This window comes from Chiloscyllium punctatum, chromosome 17, assembly GCF_047496795.1.
Source record: "Chiloscyllium punctatum isolate Juve2018m chromosome 17, sChiPun1.3, whole genome shotgun sequence".
In the NCBI taxonomy this organism is placed as follows: Eukaryota; Metazoa; Chordata; class Chondrichthyes; order Orectolobiformes; family Hemiscylliidae; genus Chiloscyllium; species Chiloscyllium punctatum.
The window spans coordinates 78,208,337-78,222,011 of record NC_092755.1 but is presented as its reverse complement, the minus strand read 5'-3'; the positions used below and the strand labels follow the sequence as shown (position 1 = coordinate 78,222,011).

The 13,675-nt window shown below is 40.7% G+C and overlaps 1 protein-coding gene across 8 annotated transcripts in view; it reads right to left on the bottom strand.

Annotated features, from left to right (window-relative positions):
* Window positions 1-13,675, bottom strand: part of pitpnm2 (phosphatidylinositol transfer protein, membrane-associated 2) — a 474,817-nt gene that overhangs the window by 136,411 nt on the left and 324,731 nt on the right. For all 8 annotated transcript variants that reach the window (XM_072587642.1, XM_072587647.1, XM_072587648.1 and 5 more), the window contains 2 exons: window positions 12,196-12,410; window positions 7,042-7,163 (listed from right to left, as the gene is read on the bottom strand). In XM_072587642.1, coding sequence (XP_072443743.1) covers window positions 7,042-7,163; window positions 12,196-12,410 — 337 coding nt within the window. The remainder of the gene's footprint in view (window positions 1-7,041; window positions 7,164-12,195; window positions 12,411-13,675) is intronic.

The following is a 13,675-nucleotide window of genomic DNA, read 5'->3' as shown; positions in this document are numbered from 1 at the left end:
GACCGCAGAATACTTAAAAAAAATTATCAATGACGGCCACAACAGACTCCATAAATACAACCAGAAAATTTCATGCCAAAAAAGATTTTTACTCAGGAATGCAACAGACCACGAATGGATAGACACAGTACAACAAGCCATAGACATTAGGCAGTGACAAACACAGAAAATTAAAAAACTAGACCTGCAGAACAAACTAGACAAACTTAAACAACACAGACAATACAGAAGCAAGGATAAAAAACTTATGTGACAGACTCTTAACCAACAATGAAAAAGCTGCCTTAGTAAGAGGATTAAATTGTAAGTTCCATGATGTGGACAAGAAAGATCTCTTAGCAGCATTAAAAACAACACTGAAAGACAACCAACTCACAGAGGAAACTCAGCAAACCATCAGGCAGGCAGTCACACCAACGTTAAGCAGGAAAAAGGAAAAAACCACATTCAAAACACAAGAAAGGAAAGCAATAGAAAGACGAAAAAAAAATAAAAGCACTGTTATCCTTCATGCAGTCAAAGGATGCTTGACAGTCATTTTAAATCAGAGACTGCATTGAGAAAGTGAACGCATTACTTGCAGATACCAACAAGTGGTGATAGACCTGACCTCACAACTAGAGAACCGAATCACAGCCCTACTCAAAAAACTTCAGATATCTGAAAAAATAAATAAGACCGGCTTCCAAAAAATGAAACCAGACAGATCCAACATACCACGCTTCTATGGATTACCCAAAATTCACAAACCAGGAGACCCTCCCCCTCCACCCCCAAACCCACAGTCTTGCTACCTGGAACACCAACTTACAGACTGGCCAAGGAGCTACACCAAAGACTAAAACACTTTGTAGAAGACTCACGCCACTCCATCCACTCCACCCAAGAATTCTTGAAGACCAAAGACAACAAGATAGAAGATGATGAAGTAATGGTCTCCTTTGACGTAACAGCCCTGTTCACATCCATCAACATCAACCTGGCCAAGGAAACACTGACTACACTATTAGAAGAACCAAAGATACATACACTAAATACCACCAACTTCATCAGCACGGACAGTATCATTAAGAAATGGTCTTACCACCCATTTCACCTCCAACAACAAAGCCTACAGACAAACCAACAGAACACCAATGGGATCTCCGATATCAGGGTTCTGTAATGCAGAGACTCGAACAAACAGCTCTGCCAACCATCCAACCCAAACTTTGGGTCAACTATGTGGATGACACCTTTCTCAACACTAAGCGAAACAAATTAGAGGAAACCTTCAAGACCATCAATAATCGGGCAGCAGAATGGCTGAGTGGTTAGCACTGCTGCCTCACAATGCCAGGGACTCTGGTTTGATTCCTATCTCAGGCAACTGTGTGGAGTTTGCACATTCTTCCCGTATCTGTGTGGGTTTCCTCCGGGTGCTCTGGTTTCCTCCCACAGTCCAAAGATGTGCAGGTTAGGTGAATTGGCCATGCTAAATTGCCCATAGTGATAGGTACATTGGTCACCGGTAATTATAGGGCAGGGGAATGGATCTGGGTGGGTTACTGTTTGGAGGGTTGATGTGGACTTGTTGGGCCAAATGGCCTATTTCTCTACTGTGTGGGATCCAACCTAATACCCTTACTGGCATAAAATTCACTAAAAGAGGAGGAAAACAACAAAAACTACCATTCCTAGATGTCACAGTTGAGCGAACAGCCAATGGGGAACTTCAAACTAATGTCTACAGTGAAACAACACATACGGACCAAATATTGAACTACAGAGGCAATCATCCCAACATCCACAAACGAAGTTGCATCAGAACATTATTTCAACGAGCCACCACACACTGCAGCACAGAGGAACTACAAAGAGCAGAGGAAAATCACCTATACAGTGTGTTCAAAAAGAACGGGTACCCAATGAACACAGTCCGCCAATTTCTCAACAACAAACCCAAACAAGCAGACAAAATGCGTCCGAAAACCCTAGCCACTCTCACCTACATCTCAGAAATGAATGGCAGACTACTCAGACCCGTCGGTATCATGGTAGCCCACAAACCCACCAACACACTAAAACAGCAGCTCATGAACTTTGAAGACCCTGTTCAGACAACAACCAAAACTAATGTCATTTACAAAATACCTTGCAAGGACTGTAACAAACACTACATTGGGCAAACAGGCAGAAAGCTAGCCACCAGGATACATGAACATCTACTAGTGACAAAACAATATAACCCACTCTGACTAGTATCCTCACATACAGAAGAGGAAGAACTCCACTTCGACTGGGACAACACATCAATCCTGGGACAAGCCAAACAGAGACATGCACCAAAATTCGTAGAAGCATGGCATTGCAACCAGCACTCTATCAACAAACACATTGACTTGGATCCCATTTACCATCCCCTGAGAAAAAGAACCGGAAATGATGTCACCACAGGAAATGGCATCACTAACCCAAGGAAACCTAAACACATAAATAAAAGGCAGGCCATACCATCACTGCTTCCTCCAGAGGCTCATTGATGACGTTACGTAGAATGGTGATGACATGTCTGAAGACAAACCTTTACTAACCTGTCTAAATGTGGAACCTTGTCAAAGGCTTTACTAAAGTCCATGTAGACAATGTATACTGCACTGCTCTCATTTAGCGTCTTGGTCACATCCTCAAAACTCTCAACCAAGTTTGAGAGATGTGATTTCCCGTGCACAAAACCATACTGACTATCAGTTCTTGCATATAACTCCTACCTCTCAGAATCCCCCTCGAACAACTTATCCACCACTGACATCAGACTCACTGATCTATAGTATCCAGGCTTCTCCTTGCAACCTTTCTTAAATAAAGGCACAACACTAGCCACCCTCCAGTCATCCAGCACCTCACCCTGTATAGTTTAATAACTCTGGTGTACAGTAGCTATCTTTGTATGATGATACATTTTAAATTTCATACACTTTTTGAAGCGAACCCAAACTTCAGTCCAAGTATCAGTATGATTTAAACAAACATAAATAGAAATGTTCCAGAGCAATGCTGGAGATTGTAGACCTTTCTGGATTTATCTCATAAATGTCACATACCCCACAGAATCGAAAACCGTAAAGTGGTGCCATTAGTGACACACACAATTAATTTTTGATAAGGCTGTTGGTTTATAATATTCACAAGTGGTTAAATGAAACAAGCTGTTGGAGGGATTCCTGAGGGACAAGATGTACATGTATTTGGAAAGGCAAGGACTGATTCGGGATAGTCAACATGGCTTTGTGCATGAGAAATCACATCTCACAAACTTGACTGAGTTTTGTGAAGAAGTAACAAAGAGGATTGATGAGGGCAAAGCAGTCAATGTGATCTAAATGGACTTCAGTAAGGCGTTCAACAAGGTTCCCCATGGGAGACTGATTAGCAAGGTTAGATCTCATGGAATACAGGGAGAACTAGCCATTTGGATACAGGTAAAAGACAGAGAGTGGTGGTGGAGGGTTGTTTTTCAGACTGGAGGCCTGTGACCAGTGGAGTGCCACAAGGATCGGTGCTGGGTCCACTACTTTTCTTCATTTATATAAATTATTTGGATGTGAACATAAGAGATAAGTTTGCAGATGACACCAAAATTGGAGTTGCAGTGGACAGCGAAGAAGGTTACCTCAGGTTACAACGGGATCTTGACTAGATGGGACAATGGGCTGAGGAGTGGCAGATGGAGTTTAATTCAGATAAATGTGAGGTGCTGCATTTTGGGAAAGCAAATCTTAGAGGGATTGATACACTTAATGGTAAAGTCCGAGGGAGTGTTGCTGAACAAAGAGACCTTGAAATGCAGGTTCATAGCTCCTTGAAAGTGAAGTTGCAGGTAGATAGGATAGTGAAGGTGGCGTTTGGTATGCTTTCTTTTATTGGTCAGAGTACAGGAGTTAGCAGTTCATGTTGAGGCTGTACAGGACATTGGTTAGGCCACTTTTGGAATATTGTATGCAGTTCTGGGCTCCTTCCTATCGGAAGGATGTTATGAAACTTAAAAGGCTTCAGAAACGATTTACACGGATGTTGTCAGGGCTGGAGGATTTGAGCTATAGGGAGAGGTTGAATAGGCTGGGGCTGTTTTCCCTGGAGCGTCAGAGGCTGAGGGGTGACCTTATACAGGAGCATGGATGGGATAAACAGACAAAGTCTTTTCCCTGGGGTGGGGGAGTCCAGAACTAGAGGGCACAGGTTTAGGGTGTGAGGGGAAAGATATAAAAGACCTAAGGGGCAACTTTTTCACGCTCATGTATGGAATGAGCTGCCAGAGGAAGTGGTGGAGGCTGGTACAATACAGCATTTAAAAGGCATCTGGATGGGTATATGAATAGGAAGAGTTTGCAGAGGTATGGGCCAGGTGCTGCCAAGTGGGACTAGATTGGGTTGGGATATCTGGTCGGCATGGATGAGTTGGACCGAAGGGTCTGTTTCCATGCTGTACATCTCTGACTCTATGACTCTAAATGCAACATAAACTACAGAATGTTGGATCAAGAAATTTGTCAAACACAAAATCATCTTTAAAACCAATATGTCACCACTGTAAAACTAATACTTGTTGGCAGAGGTCATGTTGAGTTTTGCTGCTATAGATATTTTGTTAACAACCTGTTCAGATACGTTATGACACACCTCTGGTGCAGGTGGGACTTGAACCCAGGATTTCTGGCCCAGACGTAGGGACACTACCACTGTGCCACAAGAGTCCTTCAATTTTGCTGCTGCGTTCAAAAAGACACAATATGCATGTAACATATGCACAAATGAACAATTATGTGTATGAAACCTTGCCTTGGCTATGTACCAACACAAAGAGCTGACAATGTGGATACAGGAGTATATGTTTAATCATGTTTCTTTTAGAGTTGTTCAGCTTTAATTTCACTAAGTTACTGCCATCTAAGAAGGCAAGCTGACCAGTATTGCCCCCAGGACATACCTGGACAAGGTAAAGCCATCTGACTGAGCTTGGCAGGCCCCATTCTTTTCCTGACCTCCACAGGTAATGGCCACAGTTAAACGGGCAGCATGGTGACTCAGTGGTTAGCACTGCTACCTCATAGCGCCAGAGACTTGGGTTCGATTCCCACCTTGGGCGACTGTATAGAGTTTGCACATTCTCCACGTGTCTGCGTGGGTTTCCTCCAGATGCTCTGGCTTCCTCCCACACTCCAAAGATGTGCAGGTCAGGTGAATTGGTCATGCTAAATTGCCAATAGTGTTAGGTGCATTAGTCGGGGGAAATGCAGGGAAATGAGTCTGGGTGGGTTACTCTTCAGAAGGTCGGTGTGGACTTGTTGGCCTGAAGGACCTGTTTCCACACTGTAGGGAATCTAATCTAAATGTGGCAGAATGGGGAGCAGAACCACAGAGGTATTGTCAAGCTCTGACCAGATAAGTCGGTCATCACTTTCCACACTCCACCCTGACAGAATCCAGCAGATCCCCCACTGACTGTGAGTTACATTGGAACTCCAGCAGCATTGGTTACTATCACAGAGAGAGAAGGGGGCTGGAGGAAGGAAATGTCAGTGAGACCAGCTGTAACCAACACATCAATGGTTATGGAGAGGATTACTAAGAGCAGCAGCCCTTCCAAGTGTCGGTGTGAGTAAACCCTAGAAGTGATAGCAACCAGTGAGAAGGAGCACCACGGACCCTCATAACAGTGCTATCAAGCTGTGGCCATGAACAAGAGTTGGCCACAGCAGGTGACCTGGAGCCTGATGAGTAACGGCCCACTCTGGAAGGTCCATTACAGTAAGTGCTGTAAGTAGAATGATGCATTTTTCTTTCATATTTTAAAATGTATTTTATATTAACAGCTACTTTATTTACTAATACTGCACTTTGATATTTAAAGGGCTGTATTCTACTTCGAGGGTACAGGTGTAACATTTAATGCTTTTCACTGATAAAGACAGAGAACTTTAAATAGACAATACTACCAAAACAATGTGTGTTTTTTCCGGTGGAAAAATGCAGGAAAATTGGTAACCATTTCCTGCACCTCAGAATATGAGAATGTACTATATTTTGCTTAATCATCCCTTAACAAAATACTTTGTTCCAGTACAAATTTACTAATAATGCCAAGTAATTTTAAGTGCCTTTCAAATAAGTGCTCCACTCCACAGCTTGAGTACAAATATCTTGGTTGACGCTTGAATACAGTAATTGAGGGAGTGCTGAATTGTTGGAGGTGCTGTCCTTCAGATGTGAAACTAATGTCCCCTACGTCCTGGCTCAGAGAGATGTAAGGAATGCATTACACTATTTTGAAGAAGAGCAAGGGAGTGATCCTGGACAATATCTGTCTATTAATCAATGTTGTTGTGAAAATTAGCTGCATCATTTTCTACATTAGAACAATGACTGCATTTCAGAAAGTGCTTTATTGTTTGCAAAGCTCTATGAGACATCCAGTTTTCATAAAAAGTGCTATATAAATGCATTCCTTTCCTTTACTTTATTTTCATAACACATTACTTATGTTTTTCCAAAAGGGATGCAAAGTGAATTGTTAATGTATTAACATCTTTAATCAAGAAAACATTGAAGAAAATTCTTTCCTCAACAGCATGTGGCCTCCTTCAGGTTTGGCAATCTGGACTATAAACGTGTTCATATCTACAGCAACTCACTGAATGACAAGATGCATACCTACTGTAGAGAACCACATGTTGGTAATGTTCCCGTTCTTATTCAAATTGCAGGGTGCCACCCAGCTTTGCACTTAACCCAGCAGCCTGGCCTAAGACAAGCAAACTTCAACCAGAACATCTGAAAGAAGGTTCATGCCTGTAACTATCAAACCAGGATCTAACTACCCAGCACCGTGCCTCTTATGATGATGATCTTCAATAAGTGCATTGCAATAAATTATGTAATGAAAACAATACAATGGCTGTATACGTTCGGCTTGACATCTTGCTTTAATTATATTCTCTTCTATAACCAAATGTTTAATGATGGAACTATATTTAAAAAAAAGATAGAAAACAAAAACTGTACCAATCATCCTCAGTCTTTTTTCAGCAGTTGAGAGGTTAAATACATTGGCCTGATCTCCTGAATCAGGTTTATAATACGTTTCAATATCAATGGAAAACTTCTCCACAAAGGGACAGGTATATCTGCAACAAAGAAGTGAAACAATTCACAATCATTTCTGCAAAAAACAAGCTTCATCTTTACATTCCTGTAAGAGCAAGGTTTGAATTGAAGAAGCTAGAGGGCACAATTCCCAATAGCATGCCCCAAGACTTAACCACTTTAAACAAAAGCTCATTCATTTAATTACAGCATATTGATTAGATTATAGTTTGAAATTTTGAATACTCCATTACAGAAAGGATCTTAAAGACCGGGAGCACCCAGAAAAAAGATTACTAAAGTGATGCTCAGGATGTGAAATTATACAAAGATAGAAATCAGGAGCAGGAGTGGGCTCTTCAAGCCTGCTCCATCGTTCAATAAAATGGTGACTGATTTGAGCAGCTCACATTCCTGCCAAGCTCCAAAAACCCTCCAAGCCCTTACTTACCCAGAATCTATTCACCTCTGTCCAAAAAAGGGTCAAAGACTCTGCTTCCAATGCCTTTTGAGGAAGAGAGTTATATTTATAAGGATAGATTTGAGAGACTGCAATGATGTGTACTGGAACAAAGATTAAAAATAGATACGTAAAGAGATTTTCAAAGGTAGAGATAGGATAAAGAACGACTGTTGATTCTGTTTTTTGTGTCAATGACAAATTTAAAGTTATCAGAGAGAGTTAGAGGAATTTCTGTACACAGCAGTTTGCTGGGGTTGGAATATTTTGCTACAGGAGTGGTGAGGCAGTGATCACTGGAACTTCTGGGGAACAGAGGATAAATCACAGGAGATAAAGGGCATTTGAGAAAGGGCAGGACAGCGGGCTAAGTTTTTGAACTGGTCTAGCAAAGAGTTGGCATAGTTACAATTGGTAAAATGGGCTTCTGTGCAGTGTTTTGTGTTTCCAAATCCAGGGTGTCTGGTGGACCAGTGCTCTCAACTAGAACATTAAGGCTTCCACTCTTTTGTAAAACTGCTCTCTAATAAAAAGTTCAAATCTTTTGCAAACAATATGCTTAGTTTACAAGTTATAAATCAACCTATTCCATTATTAAATTGCAATCTTGGATGACGAACAGAGATAACATACAGCAAATTTCAATATTTCCAGAGAGACAGATATGACAGATTAATATTGTAATAACTGAAACTAAATGTACATGGATAAATATCTTTCTTGGATAAGGTTATGACTGCAGGCACAAAATTTGTTCTGGTGATGAGGATAGAAGGTAATAGAAAATCTAGTTTGTTGCAGTGTACTGTCAGATTCATTATAAATAAGGAGTAATTTATGGTTGCAGTATAAGGAAAAACGTTACCAAGAATAATTATTAAATATCGACATTGACATTATGTTACCCTCCATGTTCCTTACATTTCACATCACCGTATTACAATCCATCACAATAACATCATACAGTTCACCATACCTGGATAATTAACCAACTCATAGTAATAAAGCCAAGCAGTGAGGGTTGTTACATCATCCCAAAAACTTGTACACTTTTTCATGTAGAAGTACAATCAGCAGTGCAGGTTATTTCCTGCCATGAAATCCAGTAACTAACTTTAAGATATATTGTGGTGCCATCAGAATAAATCACTTGTTTCAACCTAAACAAGACTGAACATTTCACATTGATCCACTGCCATAAGTTTTAATGATGAGGGGCTCCAGTTATTTGGAAAGATTGGTGATGAATAATTGTCTTTAGAAATGAGAAAATTGAAAGGAGATATATCAAAAGGGTGAAAAGCGAAGGAGGATATAAAGTGGCTGGAGAGAAACAATTGCCTTTAGTAGAAGGATCATGAACCAGGGAACACCAACATGAGGGGAATGGATCATGGATCAGAGAACACCAACACAAGGGGAATACATAATGAACCAGAGAACACCAACACAAGGGGAATACATAATGAACCAGAGAACCCCAAGACTAAGTGCCAGTCCTGTGATTAAGCAATGTCATCGAGAGTCAGCACACCATCTGTAAAAGCAAGGGGGTCTGGAAGTGGCTAACTATGAGGAGACCTTCTGGATAAAACTTTCCCAGAATTGCTTTTGTTAAGTGCAAGTTCAGGATTCCCACTTAGTCCAAATGTAGGAGATTGTCATATAAGGAAATGTTGAGCAAGTCAGGCCTATGCTCATTGGAGGTGCAAAGGATGAACAGTGATCTTACTGAAAGGGGGCTTGACAAAGTGGATGCTCAACAGATGTTTCCCCTCATGACAACTAGGTGACAATAACAGGTCTCCCATTCAAAACTTTAAATCAAGAGGATTTTTTTTCTTTCAGAGGATTGTTTGTTTTTGGAATTCTGTTCCACTGAAAGTAATAGAGAGTGGATCATTAATATATTCAAGACTGAGGTTACTCAGATTTTTGATCAGTAAAGGAATCGAGGGTTAAGGGGCATTGGCAGAAAATTGGTCGTACAGCTCCAAGCAGATTAGCAATGAGCGATTGAAAGAAGGACCCCAGAGGTACAGGGCCGACAGCTGGGAGTTAATTCTTACTCTAGGACAGGGGAAGAAGCTAGTTGTTGGTGAGTATCTGGTAAATAGCCTATTCTATTCCGAAGGTTTAAAACTGTACAGGAACTCGTGATACGGTTAACAAAATATACAAAGAATCAAATAAGTGAACAGACTGTTCAAGCAGACAGCTAAACAGCATATCAAAAGGAAAGTTGCCACAGTCCTACCAGACCACAGGGCTGCACTCTCATTACAGAGAGGTGACTGATGGTGGTTTAATCTGGGAGCCACCATGTCTGAGGTGAGGGCAGAAGTTAAGAAGGAATGTCCTCCATGGTAACCTGAGCTGCTGCAGAGATTGAACACACACTGTTAGTCACACTGCATTGCAAACCAGCTGAGCTAACCAACTGCCAAAGACAAGAAAGACAATATGTCACAGCTGTAGTATGTGGGTACTCCAGAAGGTCCATGTGAGCCAGGGCAAACATCTGTATAATATGCATTTATAGCTCCAGCAATAGTTTATGGCTCAGAGTTTATGAGCTAGAGAATGAAATACAGACCCTGCAACACATCAGGGAGGGGTACGTTACCAGAATATTTTGTCAGGAAAATGTCACATCTCTTAGGAGACAGTCTTCGGATTTGATCAATAAGGGAATCAAAGGAGCATGCGAGTGAGTCAGTTAACATGACCTAAAGGGCAGGGTTGCAGGAACATCAGCCTTTGCAATTATTGAACAATTTGAAGGTTCTTCTTAGACACTCAGACAAGCGTGAGGGCTATGAGGTGGATGACTTAATTCACTACTACAAAGTGGTTCAGGAAGGCATTCGAGTAGGGGGAGCAAAAAGGAATGTAGTGGTAGCAGGGAAGAGACACCAGTCTGTGTGGGAGTCCAGAGAACTATGTCACCAAGCTGGTATCAGTGTTCAGGACATCTGCTCAAGCTTGGACAGGAACCTGGAGTGGTGGAGGAGGGAGGGCAAGAGCCAGTTATCGTGGTTCATAAACAGGACAAGATAAGAGATTCTGCATGAACAGTATGAGGAGTTAGGTTTCAAATGGGACAGCAGAATCTCAAGGGTAATATTCTCTATATTATGAGCTGAGTTACATGTCAATTGGCTGAGGACACATAAGAATAGTGAAACAGACATGTCACTCAAAGATTAGTGATGAAAAAATATGGGCTCCAGTTCTTGGGGCACGGACAACCTTCCTGGGGGATGTGGGTACTATACCACTGGAATGGTTTGCACTAATGTCCCAGCAAACCACACTCTAGGGAAGTAGAGAGGGCTTTAAACAATGGGATGAGGGATTAAGCCTGATGTAGAAATAACAATTCAAAGAGTAGTTCAAAGCAAGATAGCAAAATAATAATACAGGAAATGAAAGTCAGAGAGTGGCAGGAAGGGACAGAGAGAATAAACCTATGAATATACCAATAGTCATTTTTAGATGTTACAAAAGTAATCTGCCTGGTCTGGACAGACCCTGAGTTTCAAGACAGATAGCTGTAGTGCAATTGCACTGGGCAGAGTCAGAAGGCTTTTTCATGAAATGATATCTGTTTTTTACGTAGTGGTTTAATCTTCCTGCTGTAGGTTTCTGCTCTCAGGACCAAAAAGCAACAAAAATAGAAGGCCGGGCAGAAAGAGATTTCTGCTATTTCTTATGAATTTCAGTGCTGACACTGAAAGCCAAACAGCTACTCTGTTTCAATAGCATTATCAACAGGCTAGCAAGGGTGAAGCCTTGGGATTGTTGCTTTACTGAATACAGCCTATAGATACTGCTGAATTCAGACAGACAAGGAGCTCTTCTAAGTGTGCAAGGAGTATTGGCCCCCAAGCTGCCAAAAGGCCACCTGTGTCATATTGATGATTACAGTCCTATAGTCAATCTCTCGTCAGGGAATGATTCACTCTGTGGGTTGGTTTATTCAAGTAAAGTTATCCATATAAAAGTTATGAAGCAGGAATAGCAAACCAACTGATTTGTGTGTGTGTGTACACATGCAAGTTATCGACAGGTAGCAAACTGTCAAGCAGAGTATATATATCATATGGAATGAACTTTCTTACAGGTCAGATTAACCCATAAAACTTCAAGGCAGTTAAAATGACAGCTGCTAACTACAGTAAACCAAAGGTTAAAATAAACATAATTATTCCAGTTAGTCTCCTTAAATTGACCAAAAATGCCTCTTAAATACCTACAGTATTTGGTGAGGTAGCCCTGCAACCTCTTGCACTGCCTTCCCACTTCTGTGAAAATGGCTCGAGGTTGGGACAAAGCAGGGAATTTAGCACAAAGACGGATGGTACTACTTTCAGTGCACACCTGCCTCCAACCCTGGTCTTGACAGAATCGAAAGATACAGTCCCAAGTTTATTTCCTCTTCTGCACTCACTAAAGTTCAACTTGAAACACCATAAATCCTAGAAAAACCATATTGTTTGAATAACTCTTTCACATATTCTGATCTTAAAGAAGTCCAAGATAAAATGTAGGGTGTATTTATTTAGCAACATTAGTATTCTAGCAAAGCGATTGCATCCATGAACATGTACCTTGTTCTGGTATAGGGGTAAGCATTCCAGGACTCCTCTTCAACACGCAATGCAGCTTTCGGTAAAATAGACCTAAACCAACTGGGGATGTGCATACCAATATGGTAGACTTTACGGGTATACTGCCCTGAACCACCTGGACCATCATTATATGGCCTGTTCTCCAGGATTTCCACACCACTCCCTTCTCCAGAGGTCTCTTCTCTGCTCTTTTTCTGTAAGACAAGAAAAACATTTGCATTCGAATTCAATTGCTGTTTGAATAGCAATGAAAAAAAACAAAAACAGAGGAGCCTCTTTAATCCAATTACTGTCACATGATTTTATTTCATTAAATATTCTTTTAACAAAACCTTAAGTACCAAAGGAGTAGAGTATCAAGTTGCACTTCTGTCCTTTGAATTAGACATTAAATCATGGCACCAACTGCATGCTCAGGTCGATGTGAAGAATCCTTCGGCATTGTTTGCAAAAGGCAGTTCTCCCTCATAGCCTGATAAATATTTATCCCTCAGCTGGCAGTTAAAACAGATTACTTACTAACTCGTCACACTGTTGCTTTGCAACATACAGTATGTAAATTAGTTGCCATCCATATCTGATGAGAAGAATAATTACACCTCAAAACGTATTGGCTGCAAAACACTTTTGAGGTACCGTATGATCAAGAAAGATATTTCAGAAGTGGAATTGTTTTCTTGTCTTTCTAAACCGATCTAGAAAGCTACATCTGCAAATCCTGCAAAGCCGGTACATGACCCCACCTGAACTAGTGCAAAAGCAAAATATTTAAGATGCTCAAATATATTTTGTGAGTTTTACATCAGAATCAAAGTTCAATATCTTAGTGGAAAGTACATTATATGATCTTCAAGATACTGGGTCTAAGAACATATTCAAATATATATTTTCAAACACCACAATACAGTCAAACATCCTTAACCATCAATGTTGAAAGTAGTGAAAAATGACTACCACATTTACTTGCACAGTAGTAGTATAGAAATGTAAGTTCTTTATTTTGTTACAGTAGGGAGACCAGCGACTTTTAAACCATAGTTAACACATCACATTTCATTTCCAAATGGCCTTTTGATAGCATCAAAGCTTTGAACGAACCCAGAGTTTTGATCAGTGCTTTAACAGTAACAAGTTTAGATATGAAGCATTCATTGATGCACGAATAGCGGCAAATAGTTTCTGCAACATTTTGCAACAGGATCTCAAGTTTCTAATAAACACAAATGTCAATAATTCACAAGAATATTTAAAATGAACTAAGTGTTTGAAATCCCTGTGGGAGAGGTCTTACTTTCTATGTCTCCAGTATGATCAAATAAGCTGTCTTTGAAGAAATACCATTGTACATTTCGGCTTGCCATACTGATGTGACCTTTGACATAATCTTTTGTAAGGTTTTAGAGTAGTATCCACTTTGCACACTGAAAGGAACATGGCATTGAGAAGTGTGCAAATGGGA